General features: G+C 41.1%; 1 protein-coding gene across 2 annotated transcripts; it reads left to right on the top strand.

Moving 5' to 3' along the window:
* The first annotated feature begins 324 nt into the window (after nt 1-324).
* Nucleotides 325-9,927, top strand: LOC125540235. Of its 2 annotated transcripts, none has more exons than XM_048703813.1 (24): nt 325-548; nt 2,906-3,132; nt 3,260-3,365; nt 3,686-3,787; nt 3,887-3,946; nt 4,070-4,148; nt 4,267-4,417; nt 4,495-4,618; nt 4,984-5,161; nt 5,288-5,316; nt 5,512-5,660; nt 5,737-5,839; nt 6,008-6,103; nt 6,184-6,236; nt 6,351-6,474; nt 6,805-6,867; nt 6,951-7,010; nt 7,124-7,285; nt 8,186-8,256; nt 8,347-8,440; nt 8,696-8,832; nt 8,937-9,017; nt 9,207-9,312; nt 9,541-9,927. In XM_048703813.1, exons 1-24 carry the CDS (start codon nt 351-353, stop codon nt 9,595-9,597), a joined length of 2,610 nt encoding a protein of 869 aa, XP_048559770.1. In that variant the 5' UTR covers nt 325-350; the 3' UTR covers nt 9,598-9,927. The 2 variants fall into 2 exon arrangements, with proteins under 2 accessions (XP_048559770.1, XP_048559771.1); XM_048703814.1 differs by lacking the exon at nt 325-548 and adding an exon at nt 1,755-2,049.
* Nucleotides 9,928-10,250: the final 323 nt, after the last annotated feature.

Raw genomic sequence — 10,250 nt, 5'->3', positions numbered from 1 at the left:
TTTTTGTCTAGTGTTGGTGATACATACGCATGCACGCACACAGAACGTCAAAGAAGAATTTCATCAAGTGCTGGTGTTACGCGGAAGACATGCGCCGCATGCACCCACACACTACATACACTAGGTACGCATACCGTACACGTATGTGTGCAAATACAAGATACGCACCCCGCGCCCACACACGGCATGCATGCACGCACGCGCGCGCGCATTATGCAAGGCGACTGAACTAAAAGAAAATCCACCCGCCTGAATAAGAATAGCAGGAGGCGCATTATATAAGTGTGTGACGCACGCTCCAACTTAGACAGTAGCAGTGGGAGGGTGAGGGCAGAGTCTGGCAGAGCAAAATGAGGGTAGCCGTGGTGGGCGGCGGGGTGAGTGGGCTGGCGGCGGCGCACGAGCTGCTTGCCGCCAGCGGCGGCGATGTGCGTGTGACCCTGTACGAGCAGGAGGAGAGCCTCGGGGGGAATGCCAGGACGGTGGCCGTCGACGACGGCGCTGGCGGCTGCGTCAAGCTCGACCTCGGCTTCATGAGCTTCAACCAGGTCGGTGGTACCTCGGTTATGCTTGCCTCACGCATGGTTGCATCTATTCTACTAGCTCGCCGTTCTTATATGCGTGAATGGTCTAAAATGATCCCGTTACTAGCTCGAGAAAATGTGTCGCCGGCCATGATCTAGGTTCAAAATATGAGTGACAGTAGTGTAAGTAAGTGTGTGGATGTGGTTCCACGTGTTTTACTTAAGAGGTTAGTAGATTCTATTCCCTCTGTATTATCGTGTGCCCACACCGTCTTCGTATCCTTGGAACTCGCATGGAGAGCATAGCGTTAACCAATGGCGAGAGACTCTCTTTGCAGACCAGACATGCTCAGTTTTTTTTACCGATTCTTCCATAATCTTGAGAATCGACCCTCCATTTAGTTTCTCTCAAAATCTTTAACCAATATTTTTTAACAATTCTATCTAGTTAAAAAAATACGGGCATAAGATTCTGGGATAAGCTAGGTGGAGGGTCAATTCTCAAGATTCTAAAAGAATAGGCCAAAGAACTGGGCCGTGATTTTCTACCGTGCATGGATTAGACCATTGATTATTTCGGGTGGATACTTGGATGCAACTTTTATAGAGAATCTATTGTATCTTTTGAATCAAAATTTCAATTTATGTTTTGTTTTCATATTTATCTTCCTTGCGGCGGGGGCTTTCAAACAAGACGACTATTGAATACGTTTTGAAAACGTCATCAAGTTTCATTTCTTAAAACTCGATACGACAAAAGATAAAAATCATCAAGTTTTAAATACTGTTAAAACTTAAAACTGTAAACCTCAAAACCCTAAACCCTAAACAGAGACTTAATAATATTATAAATTAAGTTGATTTATATGAACCTGATAAAAGTTGGCAAAAACTTAATATTATGATTATCAAGTTTTAACATGTGAAACTTAGACAAAAGCTAAAACTTGTCAAAACACATTCAAGAATGGTCTTGTTTCAAGACACTTGTCGCAAAGAACAGGAACGTACAAATGAAATATAAATTTAGTTTTTGGTTCAAAAGATTTAAATTTGTAAGTGAAATGAAAAAAAAAAGCAACAGGAGGTGGAAACAGTGGGCATGCAATCTCTGCCAGTGCCAGTAGCATGCATGTGTGTGGACCCTTCAAAATTAATCAATGGCTAAGCCATGTATACAAAGTTGGCAAAATTAAGCACGATTATCAACTTCATCTCCTAAAACTTGATACTACCGCGAAAGAATTGCTTTTCCCCCATTCAGACAGAGCACTCCGCTTTCCTCCGCCGGGGCGGCCCACTTCCCCGTCGTCGCCGCCGGCGCCTCCCTCCCGACGAGCCGCCCCATGCCACCTTCGGCTTCCGCCGACGCAGCTTCGGCGCCGCCGCCGAGGCTCCCCCCTTGTAGCCCTCTGCCTTCGCCCACTGCGGCGCGCGCCCTGCCGCCGTCGTTTCGAGCAGGCCCTCCGAGACAGCAGGGGACCTCGGCCGTGAGCTCGCCGTCATTACCGACTAGGCGCGCAAGGTCAGTCAATCCAGGCTGCATCCATAGCCCCCTCTGAGCCCTCTCCCCCGCTGTTCGTGCCCACCTGCTCTGCTCATCGCACGGAAGGTGCTCGGTGGAGTGCTTCTAAGCACAAAACTCATCCAGCGTTTCTACTTTCTACTACAAACACCATCACATTTTCACGGCCAACCTGGAAACTCTGCATTCATATATACTGGCTGTGTCTGATTCCATGTGCTCATTGATTTTGCACCATGAAGCTCTGTATTCCCCCAAAAAACACGCCCTGTGCCGGATCTAGATATGGAAGTAACTAGAAAAGAGTAGAGTTATTAGGTTGTTTATATGTGTTTTTGTTTTCAGGTGGTTGATTGCTTGTGCAGGGTCTGGCAAAAATGTGTAAATTGATAGTACAACCCTAGTTTAGGTATTAGGGTGCCATGAAATAAAGTCTGGGAAGACAAATTGTGTTCAAACAATTACCTAACCATAGATTACCATTCAATTTGAACTTGTCGATCATTTCTAACGGGTTTATGTCAGTTTCGAGATTGCTATATCCTTTGAAAGGTGACTCACTGACTGCCCAAGTCATGTATTGTGTTTTGACGGAACACGTCATGTACTGTTATGTTTCTGAAACTGTACTGTGATGCTTATGGTTGGAAATGCAGTTGTAGCTTTACATGTTGGTTTATATCTGATTGGTGTGCATGGTTGTAATCTATTTTGGTATTTTTCTCTACTCTGATTAAATTGATATAGTACTTCGTAACCCCCGGGCTGAACAGGGAAGATCTTTGTAAGCCTATATTATAAGTTTTTTTTTTGTTTCCCACTAACATTTTTGTTGTGCCATATGCATCAAATGTAGGTAACGTATTCCCACATGATGGAATGGTTAGTAGGGCTCGGGGTGGAGATGGAGAGATCAGACATGTCTTTATCAGTGAGCACACAATCAGACGGTGGTGGAGGAGGGTGTGAGTGGGGCAATGGCAATGGTATCTCGAGCCTCTTGGCACAAAAAGGCAACATACTGAAAATCAGTTTTTGGCGCATGGTCCGTGACATATTCAAGTTCAAGAACGATGCTTTGACGTAAGCAGTCCAGTCCCTCAGTTCTTGTGTGCATTTTTACTACTTCCATTCGTAGCTGGACATATACATACTCCTTGTGTTTATACATGATAACAATGAACTCGTTGTTATGATCTTTGGAATGAAGGTACCTGGAGTACCAAGAACATAACCCTGATCTGGATCGTACTCAGACATTGGGGCAATTCATTCAGTCGCAAGGATATTCCCTACTATTCCAAAAGGCTTATCTTGTACTGCTTCTAATCTACTTGCTTACACCCTTTTTAGTGTATCGATCAACCCTTCATTTTGGGAAAATATCAGATTAGGATTTCTGTGTTCAACTTTTCATTTTCATGTTCTTTGAACAGTCTAAAACTATCAAAGAGAAACTACAAATTTCAATTAATTATTGAAAGTTCAGATGAAATATTCAAATTCTAACTAAAATCTGGGTTGACTACTTAATGGCTAGTACGTTCTTACCAACATTGGTGCAGTGCAGGGGGCGGTAATTAAGGCTGGTTATTTGCAGTTTGAGTTGGTGACACAAAAAATATATTTGGTGCAGATTCCAGTCTGTGCAGGCCTGTGGTCGTCTTCATCAGAAGGTGTTTTGAGCTTGTCTGCTTTCTTCGTGCTATCATTTTTGCGCAACCATGACCTTCTTCAGGTGCCCAACTACTTTGTATACATGTTCCATTCCCATTGCATTTGCATGCTTAATTCGTCTTTGTGCATTTGAAATCTGATCAAGTCGCTGCACTCTCAGCTGTTTCGTTACCCCCAGTTGCCCACTGTCAAGGCTCGTTCGCAGTCCTTTGTAGGCAAGGTACTTATTGGAACCCATACAGGCGACAACAGGGTCACACATGATCTCTGTTTATTACACTCTCTAGGCTTTGGCTGCAGCCAAATTCAGGGAATTAACAGTGCAACTATTGCGCACACACAGGTAAAAGGAGCTTTGGAAAGCATGGGATGTCGAATTAAAACCAGCTGTCGGGTCAAATCAGTTTCAAGTTTTGGTGGAGGTACATACATGTGTTATTGCTAATGCCGAACTCTTTTTTGATTGCCTGTGAGTACAAACAATGTGTCTGTCATCCTATTATCTTGGCACTAACTGAAATAATATCTTGGCACTGGCAGCTGGCTACAGAGTCTTGGACAATGATGGTTCAGAGGAAACATACGACAGTGTCATCCTTGGCATTCATGCACCTAATGCTCTCAAAGTACTAGAAGCTGAAGCTACACATGACGAATTGAAAGTTCTAGGTGCTTGTCAGTATGTCCAAAGGTAAAGCCTACTTACAATTGCTCAATGAACGCATAATTGAGCTGATATACTAATTGTCTGACACATTTATGCTGCAGGGATACATACCTCCACCGCGATCAAAATTTGATGCCCCGAAATTCGTCGGCATGGAGCGCCTGGAATTTCCTGGGGACAACTAGCAGGGGATTTTCTGTTACTTACTGGCTAAACCATATTCAGGTAAATTCTTTGGTTTCATATACAGGGTTTGGTATAATGAATTAACTGTATTGATGATATAATTCTTGACGAAAGAACCAAAGAATTGTGGTATATGCCCTGGCTTTATTATGATGCTGAAACCATTTTGTACATCAGCCTTACATGTCCTCAGGACTAGGCATCCCCAGCAAAAAGAAAGAACCAAAGGATAAAGCCATTTCTGCGTAGCAATACAGCCACATCTTAATCACGTTAGAACACACTGTAGAGCAGGCTAAAATAATAAAAGAAAAATGGAAGCTTCAGCCTAACCCCTCCAGCAGAATGAATGGACTACTTAATTATTAATCGTGGTATATTTTTCTTTTTTATTGTACTTGTAGAAAATTGAATCTGTCAGGCCTTTCCTGGTGACACTCAACCCCCCTTGTGTTCCGGATCATGTACTGCTTAAATGGTCTACAAGCCTTCCTGTTCTGTCTGTGGCTGCGGCGAAGGCTTATCTTCAGCTTGATCAGATCCAGGGAAAGAGAGGAATATGGTTCTGCGGGGCATATCAAAGTAACCTGTTTCATGAATTTCAGTTTGTAGATAATTTTTTCGATAGACACTTACTACATTAAAGTTAGGTGTGAAATGATCTAAAGAACACTAGGTCTCAAATGTCTCTTCTGCCTTGGATAACAGGTCACGGCTTCCATGAAGACGGATTGAAGGTATTTGCATTCACAACCTCTCCATTCTCTCTTTTGGACCTGTCTAGCATAGTGAACCATACTGTTATGTGCTAAAATTAGCAACGGTCTGACAAAGCTAAACACAAATAAGTTTCAATCACATAATTCAAAATGACTATTTCATGAAATAGACATGTGAGGTCTATTTGTATTGGACATATTGAATCGATGCAGGCTGGGAAAGCAGCAGCTCAAGGTTTGCTTGGAAAGAAGTGTGAGCTTGTGCTAAACCCAAAGCCAATGATTCCATCATGGACCGAGGCTGGGGCACGCCTTCTTGTTGCAAGATTTTTCAACCAATACGTATCCATCGGTAACTTGACGTGAGTCCTTGTATGAGTTGATATACTACGCAATGTCTAATTAGGATTGTTCTTCACCTTGCTAGTTTTCGTGCAGATTTGTCGAAGAGGGAGGAAGTGTGTTCAGCTTTGGTAAAGCTTGTGACAAATGCCGTATAAAATCTGTCATGCGAGTTCATGACCCCTTGTTCTATTGGAAGGTTATTTTCTATTCTCCTTTTCTGCCTACACATGCATTTTTTAATTTTTCTGATTGGTGGTGTGTCCATGCATGATTCTTAATTTCTGATATACTCCACTGCAATTGCTTTATCTAACTATCTCATCTGAATTACATGTGTTTATCCTGGCCCTCTCATGGCTTTCAGGTTGCAACAGAAGGAAACCTTGGCTTGGCAGAAGCCTATATTAATGGTTGTTTCTCCTTTCTTGACAAGAGAGAAGGCCTTCTGAATTTTCTCTTGGTAAAATTATATCATAGTGATTTTATTGGTAGAGTTATTTCTTCATTTCAGATCAAATCCATGATCCATTTCTTTTGCAGATTCTCATTGCTAACAGAGATGCGCGTAGGAGCTCCAGGATTGCCGGAAATAGGTTCTGAAACCTTCAATTGACCACTAAATAACTATGAATTGTTTGAGAAAAATGAAGTAGTATATATGAATCTATGTGTTTGTGACTAATCATATGAGATAATTTGGTTTGCAGGGGTCGGTGGACACCCTTGCATGTAATAGCTCGGTTTGCACATGCTAAATACTTTCTGGGACAAGCCTCAAGGAAGAACACTATGACACAAAGTCGTCGAAATATCTCTCAGCACTATGATCTTGTCAGTACTCATATCTCCTTTTGTTATCACCTTCCATCAGGGTTAATATAACTACTCCCTCCGTTCCAAATTACTCGTCGCAGAAATGAATGTATCTAGAACTAAAATACATCTAGATACATCCATATCTGCGACAAGTAATTCGGAACGGAGGGAGTAGCTTCTTAGGTCAATTTGTAATACTAGATTTTATTGCAGATCTTATTGAGATTGAGATTTTTGTGTTCCAAACCTTATAAAGAATGTTTTTCTTCATTCATTACTTGCCATACGTCTATGCATACCAAATAATACTAATAACTCTGTCTTTCTTCTCATGTATGTGTGCAGAGTAACGAATTTTTCTCGCTTTTTATGGACAAATCGATGACTTACTCTTGTGCAATCTTCAAGGTTTGTATATCTTGTGTTTTTGTTCTACAGCTTGTAAATGGTGGAGTAGTTTTATTAATTCATGGACTAAAACTAATTGGTAGACGGAGAATGAAAGCTTAGAAGCAGCTCAGGAACGTAAACTTAGCCTCCTAATCGAGAAGGTAATACTACCATGTCTCCAGAGATTGTATCATTTGATTGATTACTAGTTAGACAACCTTGTGAACATGATCTGATGGTACTTCAACTTTGCAAAATTCACATTTAATCAAAGGCTAGAGTCAAGAGGGGGCATCATGTTCTTGATATCGGTTTCGGCTGGGGAAGTTTAGCAATACAAGTTGTTAAGCAAACTGGCTGCAAATACACCGGAGTCACTTTGTCGGAGGAGCAGCTTAAATACGCCGAGGGAAAAGCTAGAGAAGCTGGCTTAGAGGTTATTTCTATGTTACTTCCTCCTTTACGCAATACCTCGAGTTTAATAGTTTATCAATAACTACCATTCCCCGATATGTAGTCATTGAGAAAGTGTGCTGCGAGTATTTTAGCTTTTTTATCCTCTAGACCTCCAACCTTTCTTGTAATTGATGATATGAAAATGTGAGAATGAACATGTCATTTGATAGCATGGCCTGATTTTGCCAATAACTAGATTTAGTTTTTGTTGTTGCCTGTTTTTTTTTTTTTTGAAACAACAAGCCCCCTCATCAATTTCCATTAGAGAAACCACCCAAACCACATGTTGAAGTGTATATGTGGATTGCCTAGCACTTTCCATCAGTTCAGACTTTTGGTTGCGTTGGCTAGTGCATGAAGCTTAACACCACATAGTACAGTGATAAAAGCAAAAACTAAACAAAGCAGTTTGCAAAACTACCTACTTATTAGAGAGCCAGGAACATAGGAGGCAACAGCCCAAAACAATTCTCAGGATCAAAAGGCATGCCGTAGTAAGGATCCAAACACTTTACCATTTTGGAAGTTTTTTCATCACTACAGTAAACACACTTTATCATGGGCTTCCTAGGCGGCGCATCATGTTGGGCCTTAAACAGCTTTGACTGGAGGCGATAGATCTAGTAACTTTACTTCTAAGCCGTTAAAACTTGCGTAATTATGCTGGTCTACGTAATCAATGGTCATATGTTTTGATTTTTGTGATATTTTCTAGCACACCTAATATGCTTTTTCTGCCCAGCCCGTTATGTATTTTAAATATATATAGCACATATAATATAGACATGCACAGAGAATTAGTATTGCTTTGTCCCCAGATTACTTCGTCAGCGTGAAATCCTAGCTAACAATTCTACTGTCTGTCATTATTAATTCTTAGGACCACATAACTTTTCTGCTGTGCGACTACCGTAAAATACCACCGTGCAAGTATGACGCAATCATAAGCATGTAAGTGTTGCTATATTACGGCTGGGCGTTGCGACTTCGACAGTACCCGTGTGCATTGTTATACTTACGTATTCCTCTTCTGTGAATCAGCTGTATGATTGAACATGTTGGCCATGAATACTTGGGCGAATTTTTTGCCTGCTGCGAGTCTTACTTGGCTGAAGATGGCATAATGGCCCTGCAGGTTAGTGCATGACAAATATCACTGTTAACAACTAAGTGTATTTCCAAACAACCTTACGGCCAGATTCAACTATCATTACGAACAACAACCAAGTAGTATATGCCTTATTTTGGTGCACAAGAATGAGGATTAAGCCTTATTCTTTTGGATTGGTAGAAAAACCCAATGTAACATACTCCTTCCTATCCAAGCAAGACATTAGGCTTACATGATCATGAACTAACCATTATCTGCAATATATACATGTGTGTTTAGTTCATCTCAGTTCCGGACGAACGGTATGAGCAATATAGAAGAAAGCCAGACTTCATAAAAGAGTACATATTCCCTGGTGGTTGCCTTCCTTCTTTGTCCCGTGTAATGTCTGCCATGACCACATCTTCAAGGTTCAGGTACGTTTTACATCAATTGTTCGATGCTTGATTGGTTACTTCATGGTCATGGATGGATCTCCATCGATTAAATCCTCCCTGATCTTGTTGCGCACTGGGTGTAGCATAGAGCATGCCGAGAATATTGGGCCTCATTACTACACAACTCTGATGTGCTGGATGGACAACTACATTGCCAACAGAGAGTAAGTACCACTTGTCATTCACTATAGAAGAATGGTGTTGTCCAGTTAATTTTGAAAAACTTGACGACAACAAGACTAGCGCATACATCATAGGTTCAGTGAGCAACTAAATTTGCTGTGATGATTATACACACACATAAATATGTTGTTACAGTTGGTTAATTCCTTACTGCTTTCTTTATCTTGCAGTAAAATTTTGGCCCTGGGCTTTGATGAGAAGTTCATCCGTATATGGGAGTATTACCTCATATTTTCTGCAGCTTGTATGAAGGCACGAGCACTTGGAGATTACCAGGTACGTATGTATGTATGTATGCTCTAATGTATATAGTATTAGTATGTACGTGTTTTTCTTGAGAAAGACATTCACATGTGATTTTCACACTTCAAAATGTAGCGACCATTAGTTTGAAAGTTTGACCAAAATTATATCTGAACCTGCACCTTTTTGTGGAATGGAGCTACTACATGTACTGATTGTGATGATGCCTGATTGGCTGACATATGTATATGCTATATGCAGGTTGTTTTCTCTCGCCCAGGCAACCGTCGGCTAGACCAGCCTTTGGCTAAAGCCTAAAGGCAACTTATCCTTCTCGGTTCAGCTGTCGAACTGTTACTTTTCGATAGCCCACGACCTTTTAATAAGTCAGCCCTGGATTGATTCGTTCATACAGGCGGCCTAGCTAATAAACCAGGTGGTGTGGTGATCTACCTCCTTGTTTTAATCATCCAATCTTTAGTTTTTCATCGAAGTGTATTGTTATCGCTATCAATAAAAACTTGTATGTGCGTATGTGCTCTGCAAGTGGTACCTTAGTATTGTTCCTAGATTTTGAGAATTGTGTGAAATACCAAGTGGTTTGTTGCTTTAATATCTACCAGAAAGAGTTGATTTCCTTGTCTTTTCGATCTGTTCCTGTTTGATATTAAGGAAAACATGGATGAGGTTACTCTCTTACCCCTTACGAGTTGAAGAAGTGAAGCCTAAGTGTATCTCTAGTCAGAACCCTTAAATCTAAAAAGACTGGATATTGGGTGGCTGGTTTCTAATCGATCAGTAAGAACTGAACCCCCAAAAACACAATATGAACTGCAATTCTGCAGTGTTGTGCATCCATATGAACATTCCACTTGATCATTACATAAACTTAATAATTAACTTCACTGTTGCATTAACAAAAGCTCCCAGCCTAGTTCGAACCAATCGATGAAAACTGTAGCTCAAAAACA

Source organism: Triticum urartu, chromosome 2 (genome assembly GCF_003073215.2).
Source record: "Triticum urartu cultivar G1812 chromosome 2, Tu2.1, whole genome shotgun sequence".
Lineage (NCBI taxonomy): Eukaryota > Viridiplantae > Streptophyta > Magnoliopsida > Poales > Poaceae > Triticum > Triticum urartu.
The sequence above is the reverse complement of the archived record's forward strand: the minus strand, read 5'-3'. Positions and strand labels throughout refer to the sequence as shown.

Excerpts from the sequence above, each read along its gene's own strand:
- LOC125540235 (XM_048703813.1), top strand. The coding sequence starts at position 351 with ATGAGGGTAGCCGTGGTGGGCGGCGGGGTGAGTGGGCTGGCGGCGGCG. Across the intron at positions 7,286-8,185 it reads CTAGAGAAGCTGGCTTAGAG|GACCACATAACTTTTCTGCT; the intron begins GTTATTTCTATG and ends ATTAATTCTTAG. Across the intron at positions 9,313-9,540 it reads GAGCACTTGGAGATTACCAG|GTTGTTTTCTCTCGCCCAGG; the intron begins GTACGTATGTAT and ends TGCTATATGCAG.